General features: G+C 46.1%; 1 protein-coding gene across 1 annotated transcript; it reads right to left on the bottom strand.

Annotated features, from left to right (window-relative positions):
* Positions 1-447: 447 nt before the first annotated feature.
* KCNK4 (potassium two pore domain channel subfamily K member 4) lies at positions 448-14,678 on the bottom strand. The gene is made up of 7 exons (XM_087943145.1): positions 14,462-14,678; positions 10,186-10,478; positions 9,234-9,354; positions 7,918-8,078; positions 5,722-5,908; positions 4,727-4,866; positions 448-1,461 (listed from the first exon to the last, which is right to left on the bottom strand). Coding segments are annotated over exons 1-7 (1,395 nt in total). The 5' UTR covers positions 14,463-14,678; the 3' UTR covers positions 448-969.

Raw genomic sequence — 14,678 nt, 5'->3', positions numbered from 1 at the left:
TAGAGTGGCAATTAGGTAAAAGCATAAGAAACTACGTAAATATGTATTAAGGAGAAAATTGAAATGTAAGATGAAAATGTATTGATTTGTAACAAGGAAAGAATTATGCAATGGTAATGGAATAAGAAATTATATATAGAAAGATGATAAGGAAATGGGAGGGATGCCTTGACATTGATACAACGATGTATAAAGTTTTATTTTATGTTTTTAATCTTTGAAAACCGAATAAAATATTTAAAAAAATAAAATCTTTTGACGAGCCAAGGCAATGTGGAAGCCAGATTCCAATTTAACAACGTTGGCGATTGACTTAACAAAGGTGGCAAGAGAAGGCGTACCACGGTGGCAAAACCCACTTACCAAATTTCCCACTTAGCAACACACCTTTTGGGCTCGATGGTGGTTTTGTCTATGGGGTTTCCCGCCTGAGAAGGGGTGGGTTGGACTAGAAGGCCTTGAAGGTCCCTCCCAGCTCTATTCTGGCGGACATATCATCATCATCTCTTTGATAGCCAGAGAAACTAGGGAGCCTGACCATTACACAGCCAAGGGCTGGGTTGCCTCTTCTCTGACTGTTCCCTAGGCAGCATCTCTTCGCCCCGTCTCCTGGGATCCTTTCCCATCTACCATTCCAGAGAGGAGGGGGTGGTTTGCCAAGAATATTGGGGTGGCTGCCAGAGGCCCCGTTAATCGCCGCAAACAGGACAGACACATGCCGGAGCATAAACTCAGCATCTCGTGCAGAAAAGAAGAGAATGGCATTGGATTCCACTCTTCCGGGAGCAGATACAGACTAACAAGAGTTGGAAGAAGGGGGCCTTGTAGGTCATTGAGTCCAACCCCCTTGCCCAAGCAGGAGAGCCTACACCAGGCCAGAGGTGGTAGTGGTGGTGGTGGAAAGGATGGATGGATCGGCACCGTGGATCGGACAATCCCTCCTTGTTAAGCTCGGGCTCACTCCTGTCTTTACACCGATTCGCCTTTGTCCCGGGTCCGGCTGAGAAGAATCAAGGGTAACGCCGGCGTCACGGCGGGATCCGTGTGGTGCCGTGGCCTTGGGCGCCAGCGGCGAGGCAGGCGGGTGGAAGGGGGCCCTCCTTCGCTGAGCGTGTCGGAGCTCTCGTCGATGAAGGTCAGGTTTTCCCCTGTGTAGTCTATCGGCCGCGGGGAAATGGAAGGGGAGGTGTTGAGGGGAGGCGGGTTTTGCGGTGGGGGTGGGGAATGTCCCGGGCACAGCATGGGGACAGAGGGCATCAGAGCCGGGTGCTGCAAGAGAAAGGGTGGCGGCGGTGAAGACAGGGGGTTCTCCCCTTGGGGCAAGATGGTGGAAGATGACGATGGCTTCCCCTTTAAGGAAGGTACGCGTGGCAACTTGTCCGGAAAGGGCATGTTAGGGACACGGAGCTGTGACGCCACGTTGCCAGTCCAGGAGGCGGCGTGAGCCGTGAGATCTCCCATCTGCGGGGAAAAAAGAGGAAAATCAAGCAGCTAAAAAAAGGCACCCGGGCCTGTGATGACCCAAAGGGGCACGGCAGAAAGGCAACACAGTCAGATAAGCAAGAAGACTCCCTTTATTAGCTCCAACTTTGCCCCCAATGTCCTGGTTACCTTCTGGCTGGAGAAAAGCTCTCCCAGGAGCAGCCTTTGACTGCAGAAAATTAAATCCAAAACATGGTCAACATAAACTGTAACTTAAAGTCCAAACAAACCAAACTGAAGTAATTAGCTTGACAGGGCAGGAGGAGGAATTTGAGACTTGAAAGCACGGCAAAACTCACACAGTTGGGAAGACGCCAGGAACACAAGTAAGCCACGATGATACAAGATAAATTCACGTTTGCTCCCAACAACTTGCTGTGCGCAACTTCCTCTTTTATACACTGTGTTCCCAGCTGCAGCTAATGAAGGGAATCAGGGCCTTCCCTCCCCCGTAAGCCACGCAACCCACATTGCTCTCTTCTCCGTTCCTCCCTGCGTGCCCTAGGATGAAGAGGGGGTGGGCCTGGTTTTTCCTCTGAATCCCCTCTCCCTTGTTCTACCTCTTCCCTGCTCTGCCCAGCCAGACTTTGCCCTTCCCCAGTTTCCTCCACAGCCAACTCTATGTTCTATTCTATTCCAATCCATTCCATTCCATTCTATTACCTATTTTATTATCTACTTCTTATTCTATTCTGTTCTATTCTATTCTTGCATTGTTAATTCTATTCTATTCCATTCCATTCCATTACCTATTTTATTATCTACTTCTTATTCTATTCTGTTCTATTCTATTCTTGCATTGTTAATTCTATTCTATTCTTATTTATTCTATTATCTATTTTATTATCTACTTATTTTATTCTGTTCTATTCTACCGTATATTCTATTCTATATTTCATTATCTATTCTATATTTTATAATCTATTATCTATTCTATTCTAATTCTAATTCTATTCTATTCCTTCTCTTCTCTTCATTTCTCTTCTATCTCTTCTCTCTTCTCTTCTCTATTATCTTGTCTTCTAGTGCAGTGATCCCCAACCTTTTTACGCGCGGCCCGGTACCGGCATCAGCTGGGCGCCGCGACCAGTCACGGCATCAGTTGGGCGCCGCCATCTTTTTGCTGAAAAAGTGCTTCCGTGACCTCACCAGAAGCACTTTTTCATCAAAAGATGGCGCATGCGCTCGTGAGCTTTTCCAGGTAGAAATGGCTTTCTACCGGAAAAGCTCACGAGCGCTGGCGCCGCCATCTTTTTGATGAAAGCGTGCTTCGGTGAGCTTTCTACCCGGAAAAGCTCACCGGGCGCTGGCGCCATCTTTTTTGATGAAAACGTGCTTCTGGTGAGCTTTCCGGAAAAGCTCACCGGAAGCACTTTTCATCAAAAAGATGGTGGTGCCCAGCAAGCCAGCGGCCCGGTAGGACTTGTTCAGCGGACGGTGCAGTCCGCGGACGGTGGTGGGGACCCCTGTTCTAGTGTCAATTCTCATTCTAATTCTATTCACTGTGCTAGTTAGAAACATCCAGCTAGTCCTCAACTTGTAGCCCAAGCCATCCCAAACAAGAGCTGGGTTTTCAAGGTTTGTTTCTCTGCTTTCCCTTTGCCCATCAAGCATCGTTGAGAGAGAAACAGCTTTCAATTAAGGGCACTGATGAACGAGCGAACGTGGGAACAAAATTAACACCATCTGGGGTTTTTTGGAGTGGCAAAATGGCCCCGTGCCCAGCCTGCAAACCACTAGAAGCGCCTGTGTGTTTTTGCGTGCGCGTGTGTGTCAGTTCTCCAGCCAGGAAATTGCCAGCTGCAGTTTAAATTAATTCCTCCTTCTGCAATGAATTTGGGATATTGGGCAAATTAGAACTAAAGCTCATCACTGTTAAGTGGGCCGAATGCAGCCGGTAGAGCCGTAATCTAAGCATAAAACGCTAGAAAACAAAACATTAAAAAGAAACAAAGGATTTGCAATTCCAATAGAAGAGAATATTGGCAGCTCGGGGATGAAAAGGAGGGCTCCCTGGTGCTCTCTGAGCTTGGTGGTTTTCATGCAGATGTTTCATGACCCAACTAGGGAATGTCATCAGGGCTAGTCAGTCTAACACTGATGATGTTACCTAGTTGGGTCATGAAATTTTAGCCAATGTAAACCAAGTAGATTTCCCCATCCAGTCTAATCTTTTTTCCTCAGAAAAGGAGAATCGTTGTAAAGGCAGAAAAGGAGAATCGTTGTAAAGGCAGAAAAGGAGAATAGTTGTAAAGGCAGAAAAGGGGCTCCTTTTCAAAAAACTGGATCTTTTTGGGATCCGCCCCAAGATTGCACTCCCAAAACGATGGCCTTCAGAAGGATCGTCAAACCCTTATAAAACTTGAACGCGATTTCTACATTAAAAAGCCTCTCCATTTTAATGCAGAAAATTGGAAAACCTCAGGATGCCAATTCGATTTGGAACTCCCAGAAGAAGTCAATTGCATTTGGCCATCAAAGGGGAACAAACCAACCAAACTCCACGTCTCTCAAATGTTTCTTAAGTCAATAGTTTCATTAAGACGACGGAAGCTTTTGCCTCGTTAAAATGCCCAGGGTTCCCGAGCAAAACCACTGGCCAAATTCAGCAAAATTGTGACCTCACCTTTCCTCTTAAAAAAGTTTCAGGGAAAGAACAGAAAGAAAATTGCAAATCCTGGATAGATAACAACATTCCCTAGTTGGGTCATGAAAGGTCTGCAAGGAAACAACCAAGCTCAAAAAACATCAGGGACCCCACAATTATTATTATTATTATTATTATTATTATTATTGCTGTTGCTGTTCATCTTTGGAGAGATTCACAGCCCTTGGGGCTGGTTGGCAGCTCAACAGCTCGAGTCCTAACTAAGGGCATAGGAACTGTTAAGGTAATATATTCTTATTCTTATTCTTGTTATTCTTATTCTTATTCTTATTCTTGTTCTTGTTATTGTTATTGTTATTGTTATTATTATTAATTTCTCCTTCTCCTCCTCCTCCTCCTCCTCCCCTCCTCCTCCTACCAACTCCTTTCTAGCACTGATGATGTTATCTAGTTGGGTCATGAAATGTCTGCAAGAAACCAACCAAGCTCAGAGAGCCTCTTCAATCCTCCCTTTGGTTGGAAATTCGGGGGGCTAGGGGGTCATTTCCAACACAGCCAGGCTGAACTCTTCCCCCCAACCCCCGGACACACACTTTTAAATAACTGGGAGGGGGAAATCGCTTGTGGCATGCTCACCTCGGCTCGGGTGCGCTTGGACAACGCCCGCAACCAGTTGCCAATCATGGTCAGAATGGAAGCGAAGTAGGCCAATCCCACAAGAATCCAGACAATCACCAATGGTTGGTACCAGAAATAAGCGCTGCTTCCCGTGGCACCTGCCAGGTAGAATGCAGAGGGCACTGGAGGCTCGCTATCTTTGCCCAACCCACCAGAATGGGTCCATCTGCAATCCAAACCGCAACTCCCAGCATCCATCCATCCATCCTTCCTTTCTTCTTTCCCTCCTTCTCTCCCTCCGTCCTTCTCCTTCCCATTTTCTTCCTTCCTTCCTGCTTCTTGTTCCTTCTCATGTCCTTCCTTCCTTCTCCTTCTCCTCTTTCTTCTCCTTCCCATTTCCTTCCTTCTCCTTCTCTTTCTTCTCATTCTTTCTCATTTCCTTCCTTCTTTCCTTCTCCTTCTTGTCCTTCCCATTTCCTTCCTTCTCCTTCTTCTCTTTCTTCTCCTTCTCACTTTCTTCCTTCATTCCTTCTCCTACTTCTCTTTCTTCTCCTTCTCACTTCCTTCCTTCCTTCCTTCTCCTTCTTCTCCTTCCCATTTCCTTCCTCCTCCTTCTCCTTCTCCTTCCCATTTCCTTCATTCCTTCTCTTTCCCATTTCCTTCCTTCCTTCCTTCTTCTCTTTCCTCTCCTTCTCCTTTCCTTCCTTCTACTCCTTCTCCTTTCCTTCCTTCCTTCTCCTCTTCTTCCTTTCCTTCTTCTCTTCCTTCTCCTTTCCTTTCCTTCCTTCTTCTTCTCCTTTCCTTCCTTCTTCCTTCCTTCCTTCCTTCCTTCCTTCCTTCCTTCCTTCCTTCCTTCCTTCCTTCCTTCCTTCCTTCCTTCCTTCCTTCCTTCCTCCTTCCTTCCTTCCTTTCCTTCCTTCCTTCCTTCCTTCCTTCCTTCCTTCCTTCCCCAACCCTGGAATCCACCTGGCCCGCTTTTGCCAAACCTGCCTGTTTCTCCCCTGGGGGCTCACCTGCCACGTAGTCCCCAAAGCCCACCGTGGTCAAGGTGATGACCACAAAGTAGATGCTCTCCAGGAGACTCCAGCCTTCCACGTATTGGAAAATGAGCGTGGGCAACGAGACGAACAGCAGGCAGCCGATGAGGATGAACAGCACGGCTGAGAGAATGCGGACGATGGTGGGGCTCACCTGCCATTTCTGCAGAAGAGAGGGAAGAAACAACCCCGGAAAGAGATGCACCGCCTACGGAGGTAGTCCTCGTCTTACGACCGTTCGTTACAACGGCACTGGGGGAAAAAAATGACTGACGACCGTTGTTTTTTTCACCCTTACGACCGTCGTAGCGTCCCCATCGCCACATGATCAACCTCCAGACGCTTGGCTCGTAGTTATGACGGTCGCAGTGTCCCAAGGTCATTTCAATCCCCTTTTGTGACCTTCTGACAAGCCGAGTCAACGGGGAAGCAAGGTTCACTTAACAACCGTGTTCCTAACTTAACCGCGGCAGTGATTCACTTAACAACAGAATAACAGAGTTGGAAGGGACCTTGGAGGTCTTCTAGTCCAACCTCCTCCTCAGGCAGGAAACCCTACACCCATCCAGACAAATGGCTGTCTAATCACATCTTGAAAAACCTTCCAGGGGTGGAGCCCCCACAACTTCTGGTGGCAAGAAGTTCCACCGGTCAATTGTCTTCACTGTCAGAAAGTTTCTCCTTAATTCCAGGTTGCTTCTCCACTGGATGAGTTTCCATCTGTTGCTTCTTGTCCTGCCTTCACACCATTGCCCTGCACACCAGAACAACTAGACACAAGGACAGCTTTTTCCTCAACGCCATCACTCTGCTAAACAAATAATTCCCTCAACACTGTCCAACTATTACAAAGTCTGCACTACTATTACTGTTAATCTTCTCGTCACTCCTTATCACCCATCCCCTCCCACTTGTGACTGTAGGACTGTAACTTTGTCACTTGTATCCTTACGATTATTATTGACTGTTTCCTAGTATGATTTGATATCTTATTGTACCCTATGACTATGATTAAGTGTTCTACCTGATGATTCTTGACTCTTGACGAATGTATCTTTTCTTTTATGTACACTGAGAGCTTATGCCAATAAAGAATTCTATTCTATTCCATTCCATTCCATTCTATTCTATTCTATTCTTAACTCTGGACCAATTCTATGTACACTGAGAGCATTTGCACCAAAGACAAATTCTTTGTGTGTCCAACCACACTTGGCCAATAACAGAATTCTATTCTATTCTATTCTATTCTATTCTGGTGTTTTGAGCTAGATTCCTAGCTAGATGAGTATAGATTCTATTCTATACTATTCTCTATACTATTCTATTCCTTATTCTATATTCTATTCTATATTCTATTCTATTCTCTATACTATTCTATTCCTTATTCTATTCTATTCTATTCTATTCTATTCTATTCTGTTCTATTCTGTTCTGTTCTGTTCTATTCTATTCTATTCTATCCCTATCCTATCCCCTATCCTATCCCTATCCTATCCTCTCTTCTCTTCTCTTCTATTCTCTTCTCTTCTCTTCTATTCTCTTCTCTTCTCTTCTATTCTATTCTATTCTATTCTATTCTATTCTGGTTTTTCCTATTCCTATACTAGATTCTATTCTATTCTATTCTATTCTATTCTATTCTATTCTATTCCTATTCTATTCTATATTATTCTATTCTATTCTATTCCCTATCCTATACTCTATTCTATTCTATTCTATTCTATTCTATTCTATTCTATCCTATCCCTATCCTATACCCTATCCTATTCTATTCTATTCTATTCCTATATTCTATTCTATTCTATTCTATTCTATTCTATTCTATTCTATTCTATTCTATTCTATTCTAATTCTATTCTATTCCTATTCCTATTCCTATTCCTATTCCTATTTCTTTTCTATTCTATTTCTGTTCTATTCTATTCTATTCTATTCTATTCTATTCTATTCTATTCTATTCTATTATTTTCTATTCTGGTGTTTTGAGCTAGATTCCCTCTTCTTTGTGGCAACCTCGGACTGTGGCAAGAAAGTTTGTCAAATAGGGCAAAACTCACAACCACTGTCTTGTTGGGCTAGATTGCTGAACTTGCCTATATATATCATGCTTTTAATCGGTGGCTATTAAACACGGGCAATTCCTGGAAGATAAACATGGACAGAACTCACCAGGAAAATATCTTCTACTTTTCCGATGCCTTTCCTGAGAGAGGATCCCAGCTGATCTCCAACTCCAGCAAGCAGCATCCCAAAAAGAGGGATTCCCACCAGGGCGTAAAAAATGCAGAAAAGCTGGCCATATCTGGTCTTGGGAGAGATATTCCCATACCCTGTTGGACCATGGAGAGACAGCAGAAATGTCAGAAAAAGACGAAGGAAGAGGAGGAGGAGGAGGAGGAGGAGGAGGAGGAGGAGGAGGAAGAAGAAGAAGAAGAAGAAGAAGAAGAAGAAGAAGAAGAAGAAGAAGAAGAAGAAGAAGAAGAAGAAGAAGAAGAAGAAGAAGAAGAAGAAGAAGAAGAAGAAGAGGAGGAGGAGAAGAGGGAGGGAGGAGGAGGAGGAGGAGGGAGGGGAGGAGGAGGAGGAGGAGGAGGAGGAGGAGGAGGAGGAGGAGGAGAAGAAGAAGAAGAAGAAAAAGAAGAAGAAGAAGAAGAAGAAGAAGAAGAAGAAGAAGAAGAAGAAGAAGAAGAAGAAGAAGAAGAAGAAGAAGAAGAAGAGGGAGGAGGAGGAGATCAAAAAGAAGAAGAAGAAGAAGAAGAAGAAGAAGAAGAAGAAGAAGAAGAAGAAGAAGAAGAAAGAAGAGAAGAAAGAAGAGAAGAAAGAGGAGGAGGAGGATAGATCAAAATGCTTGGCAACTGGCATGTACTTGTTGACAGTTGTTGCTGCATCCCGTTGTCGTCATTTCTGATCTCGCCAGCCGGCTTTGGACAAGGAAAGTCCACGCTGGACTTGTTTAACGATTGCAACGATTCCCTTAAAGAACCGCTGCGATTTACTTAACAGTAAAAAAAAAGAATCATTAAATAAAAATCAGGTTTTGACTCCCTCCGCTTAGGAAGGGAATATCTGGTGGTCATACCTGCGTTTGCCTTTCTTTGTGGGGGTGAGACAGGGGGGAGAAGCCCCTCTTGACCCACTTAAAAATGCGCTTTTTCTATTTGATTCTGGAATTTCCCTCCTTTGCACAACGTAAGCCAAGCCAAGTTCTTAAACTATACACTGAGCATTGCGATGGCTTGTTAACGCAAGTTCACTGCTGCTATTGCATCTTTCATATCTATTCATTTCTTAAGTTCCAAATGATTAGAAACAATAAACCTCTGGTCCTAAAGTAAGAATTATTGCTTGCATTGTTGTCTGTTTCCTGTCGGAATGTTCTTAATGACACCTCCTTGGCACAAGGGTAAGCCAAACCAAGTTCTTAAACTATAAACTAAGTGTCACGACCAATCCAACTTCCCATCCCTCTCACCCACGCCCCCAGGTACCAATTGTGGTGATGACGGTGCCGGCGAAGAAAAAAGCACTGTCCATATCCCAGCGAGAAGCGTTGGTGTTGCTAACGTTGACCGCTGGATCCACGCCGGCTCCCGTTGCCTCGTTGATTTGCTAGGAAGGAGGGACACACACACACAAAAAAAAAGGAATTACGGATGCTTTACTGCCAATTTCCCAGCGAAGCTACGTAATTCCATTGTTTTTCTTCCACCCGTAACTTCCTAGTTCAGCTAAGAGGTGGTGGGTTTCTTGGTGGTGGCCCATCCAATGATTCAGCAGGTCAAATTTTTTACGTTTTGCGCTCGGCCAAGGTTGGTGAGAAGAAGATAGGTATGTCTTGACTTACAATGATTTGTTTAATGAACGTTCGAAGTTACGATGGCGCTGCCAAGAGAAGTTGAAGGACTACCTATATAATAACCCAAGTGTGTGTGTGGGGGGAGGTTCCTTGCTGATGATTCCAAGCTAGGGGATTCTGGGAGTTGAAGTCTACCCATTTAAAAAATGAAAAAAGGTTGAGAAAAATTCTAATCTAGAGGCTGGGGGATTCTGGGACTTGAACTGGAAGTTTCTAAGGTTTGGGGGGAAAAAACACTGATCTAAGACTGGGGGATTCTGGGAGTTGAAGTCCATCCATCTGGAAGTTTCTACGGCTAAGAAACACTGTTATAGAGGCTGGGGGATTCTGGGGATTGAAGTCCACACATCTAAAAATGGCAAAGGTTGAGAAAAATTCTAACCTGGAAGCTGGGGGAATCCTGGGATTTGAACTCCAGCCTCCTGGAAGTTTCTAAGGTTAAGAAACAAGGGGGAGAATTCTGGGAGTTGAAGTCCAGCCACCTGCAAATGGCAACGGTGGACAAAAACCGATCTGCAAAGATGGGGGATTCTGGGAGTTGAAGTCCACTCACCTGGAAGCAACCCATCAGCCTCTCCCCTTACCTGGATCAACTCCTCCAGGTCTTCCACCGCCACGCATTCATGCGCCTTGAGGAAGTGCTCCAGGTAGGCATGGATCTTCACCTGTTGGACAGCTTCATGGGGCTGCTCAAGCAGGCGGAAGACGACGGCGCCCATCACCAGGTAAAGCGCGACAATGGAGACCAGGGCCAAAAGCGTCCTCCGGCGCATCACCGTACCGGCTTTGGCGGGCGGCTGGCTCAAGATGGAGTCCTTGGAGACGTAGCAGACTATGGGCAGAGAGCCGGTGAGGTCAACGTCTGGAGGATAACTCACTGGCGGAGGATGGGCAAAGAAGATGGGGGTCAGCAGGACTGGCCAGACTCCCACCACCACCGGCCTCGAAAAATTGACAGGAAAATGACGGAGCTTCCCTGTTCAGGAGCAGTCTACCTTTAAAACTCTAAGATGCCAGAATGGGGGGGAAATCGGGTTGCTCTTTTTTTAGTTTTCTTGGTTGCAATTTTTCCTCTCTCTCTCTCTCTCTCTCTCTCTCTCTCTCGGGAGCGCGAGCCACGCGGTTTGCTAACGGGAACCCGCATTTATCCAGCCATCGTCAGAATGGGTAAGGGACCTTGGAAGGTCTTCTAGCCCAACCCCCTAGAATCTAGGGCCTAGATCCATGAGGACCAAGCTGAGAGATTGGGTTTGGGAGACAAAAGTGGGTATTTTGTGATTGAGGACAGCCTCCTTGTTCTTTCTCTCTTGAGTTCGGAAAAAATATTCCATTTCCAGCTATGGACCTCAAACTCTTTGTATCAAGTTACCGCCCCCGCAATGGACAACCAATAAAACCAGGAAACGCCCTCCCCCCCAAAAAAAACCCAGTAAGCAAGTAGTCCCCAACTTACAACGAGAATTGGGATCAAAATTTCCATTGCAAGGCAAATTTGAAGTGAGCTGCCCCCAATTTAACCAATTTTGTCGCAGCCGTTCAGCGAACCACTGCCGTTGTTAAGCGGATCAGATAGTCATTGAGTGAATCCATCCTCCCTCTCCCTTTGAGCTTTCTTGTCAAAGGCCGCAAACGGGCGATTCCCACGACCCCGGCAGCGTAAGCGTGAGTCATTCGCCGAGTAATTACCATCACGTGACCCTTGGGGACACTAAGCGTGAAAAAACGGCCGTACGTCACTTTTTCCAGGGCTGCCGTAACTTTGAACGGTCACTAAACAGATTGTAAGTCGAGGACTGTCTGTTTATCGCCCCACCAATGGTCTCCAGGGGATATTTAATCTGGAAATAAGGATGAATTTTCTGACAGTGAGAACAATCAACGAATGGAAGAGCTGTGAGAGCGTCATCCCTGGAGACTTTCAAGAAGAGACTGGACTGCCATTTGTCAGAAATGGTGTAGGGTCTCCCGCTTGGGTGGAGTGGGGTTGGACTAGATGACCTACAAGGTCCCTTCCTATTCTTGATTATCTGTTATCGATTAGCAAGATCTCCTTACTTCCTAATCAGCGCCGGTTCAGAGTTCAAGAATAAAGTTTTTTTTTTTTTTCTGGCCATGGTTAGAAGTAGTTTTACGGTTGTGTGGACATTCACCACCGTTGCCAGCAGCGAGGACGATTCTGCGGCAAGGTGGGAGCCGTGCCAGACCCCCCAAAATCAGCTCCGATCAACCGAAGAGGATGCAATTAAATGCCCCTCCAGCCTCTCTCTCTGTGGCTCTCAACGAGTGAATTAAAAATATTCCTGATTTTCCCCTTGGGGAGCAAGAGAACTTAAGCCCAGGGGCCGGCAGGGCCTGGACCGAGCAGGCAGCAATTCAACAGGGGGTGGAGGGCTTCTCTGCAGCTGAGGATGGCAGCCTGGCGCACACCCCAAGCCAAAAAAAAAAAAAAAAAAGCAAGTTGGCTCCCAAGCCTCAAAACGGGCTTCAGCCAGCTGCAGCCGGCTTCTGGATCAGACAGAACGCTTCGGCGGGAAAGGGAAGACTGAGACCAGCCTAAGAAAGGTGAAATACAAAGCGTGGAGTGTTTCAAAAGCCAAATATCTGAAATACACCATTTTAAAAATCTCTCTCATCTCTCTTGGTCTGTCTGTCTGTCTGTCTATCCATCCCTCCATCCATCTAACCCTCCATCCATCTAGCTGTCTATTTGTCTGTCTTTTTTTCTTCTTTCTCTGTCTCTATCCATCTCTCCATCCATCTCCATCCATCATCCCTCCATCCATCTAGCTGTCTTGTCTGTCCTTTTTTCTTCTTTCTTCTTTCTCTGTCTCTATCCATCTCTCCATCCATCTCCATCCATCATCCCTCCATCCATCTAGCTGTTTGTCTGTCTTTCTCTGTCTTCGTCTTTTTCGTTTTTTATTCTTGTTTCTTTCTGTCTCTATCCATCTCTCCATCCATCATCCCTCCATCCATCCATTTGTCTGTCTTTCTGTCTTTCTTCTTTTTCTTTCTTGTCTCTATCCATGCCTTCACACCTCCATCCATCATGCCTCCATCCATTTGTCTATCTTCTTCTTTCTTTCTCGTCTCTATCCATCTCTCCATCCATGTCTCCATGCCTCCATCCATCTATCCCTCCATCCATCTACCTTTCTTTTCTTTTTCTTTCCTTCTCTTTTTTTCTTTCTTTTCTCTCTTTTCTCTCTCTCTCTCTCCATCTCTTTTAAAATTATCGCTTTGCGTTCCACTCTTCTTATGCTGGTGTATGACTGTTACAAAGATTTAATCTGATTTAAATTGGAAAGCTGCAAGGTTGCCTCTTCTAGGTGTGAAGCAGTGTTCTGTGCAACCGAAAAGCTTTGCTCGGTTGGGTCACACAGATCCAATAGAACTTTGGGATCATTGCTCTTTTCTGTTCCAACAGCATTCCTGTTCCTAATTTTGATCCTCAATCACTGACACCAATTTCCACAAGCAAGAGGCGTTCACCAGCTCTCCCCTCTTCTGCCATTCCGGCTTTGTGCACACCCATAAATTCTGCCCTTTTTTAACTTCTTGTCACACACACATTCATGCACACCTATTTCTCTCCCATCCACGGGCCACCTGGATCGTTTTGGGGGTGGTGGTGTCTCGGGATTGACCGGCTTTGGGGGACAGCCAGTTTTAATTGCCCCGCAGGATGAGTTTGGCCCAATTGTCCCCTCTTGGCCCAGCCTACCTCGCAGAGTTGTCGCCATAGGGGAAATTCGCAGGATGTTTCTTTTTTTTTCATCTATTTCTAGAGACAAGGCAAATTTCCTTGGAAAGCCAAGTGAGAAATGCAAGTGCGAGGGGTGTGGAAATTAAAATAAACCTGCTAAACTCAAAACAAGACAACATTGCACTGCTTCACACAACATACACAAACTGCTAGCTCAGCCCTTTTTACACTTTAATCACACTCTTGGGCTTTCCAAACCCCCTCACCACCCTCACTAACTTTATCTGTGTGCAAAGCAAAGGTTTTGATTTCAGACTCATTTACACACTTACAAACAGTGTCTCCTTTGGGGGGCTGCCTGATTAAAAAATAAATAAAAAATTTATATATATATATATATATATATATTTACTTACAGAGTCTGGTTCCTTCTCGGATTCTTCCCCTTATCCTGCTGGCCACCAAGTGTGTGTGTTTGTGTGCCCCCAAATTGTGTTAATAACACAAATTGTGTTAATACACACACACACACACCGCCAAGATGCCATGTGCTTTGGGACTGGCACGTCATTCTTTCACCCTCATCGGTGTGTTTCTCACTCCCAGCCTACCCCTGCCTGAATGCACACAAACTCGCCCAGAGACCCCCACGCACAGGTGTGACATCCTATCCTGTCTCTTTCTCACACACACAAACACAAGTCAGATCACACACACACACACCCTTGCTTCTCCAATCCCTGGAGCTATTTCAGCAGGTTGCAAGCCCCTCGCCCAGGTGTGCACACCTGCCCTTGCCCTCTGCCCCTCCCCAACCTCCTTGGGCTCCCCCCTCCCCTCCCAAAAAAAAAAGAGAGAGAGAGAATAGAAAACCTGACAATAACAACAAAGGAGCGACACACTTACCTGGAAGGAAGAAGGGGAAGCACAACAAGAGGCTGTGTGGGTGAGTGATGAACGCTTCGCACATTTAATGCTGTTTCACCATCTCCTTGTCTGGGCTCCTAACTCCTTCCTTTCTCTCCCCCCCCCCTTTAAGATCACACAGGAGCCCCCTTTCCAAAGAGCCCTGGGAGGGGGCAGTGGTGCCTATGGGGTAGGCAAGGGCGGTGGGGCACCCTCCCTTCCTTGGGGAGGGGGGGGGGTTTACTCACTCGCTTGGGTTGCAGTAGCTCCGGGTTTGGACGGAGGGATGGATGGTCTCTCGCTGGCCTCGGGGTGGGGATCCACCTTTATTGCCTTGGCCCCCCTTCCTCTTCTGCCTGGACCATCTCACCCATCACCTGGCCAGCCCCCAGATCCAGCCCCACCGGGAGGAGGCGAGTGAGGCTTTGTGGGTTAACTCTTTGGGCGACGCCGAGACAGGAATGA

The sequence above is a fragment of the Notechis scutatus genome, chromosome 14 (assembly GCF_049901735.1).
Source record: "Notechis scutatus isolate UNSWTSFEM ecotype Mainland chromosome 14, rNotScu1.2, whole genome shotgun sequence".
In the NCBI taxonomy this organism is placed as follows: domain Eukaryota; kingdom Metazoa; phylum Chordata; class Lepidosauria; order Squamata; family Elapidae; genus Notechis; species Notechis scutatus.
The sequence above is the reverse complement of the archived record's forward strand: the minus strand, read 5'-3'. Positions and strand labels throughout refer to the sequence as shown.

What these genes read in the sequence shown, in the direction of transcription:
- KCNK4 (XM_087943145.1), bottom strand. An exon ending in CACCGTCATCACCACAATTG is followed by an intron (nt 8,079 to 9,233) that starts GTACCTGGGGGC and finishes ATGGTCCAACAG; the next exon opens with GGTATGGGAATATCTCTCCC. An exon ending in AAGTAGAAGATATTTTCCTG is followed by an intron (nt 5,909 to 7,917) that starts GTGAGTTCTGTC and finishes TCTCTTCTGCAG; the next exon opens with AAATGGCAGGTGAGCCCCAC.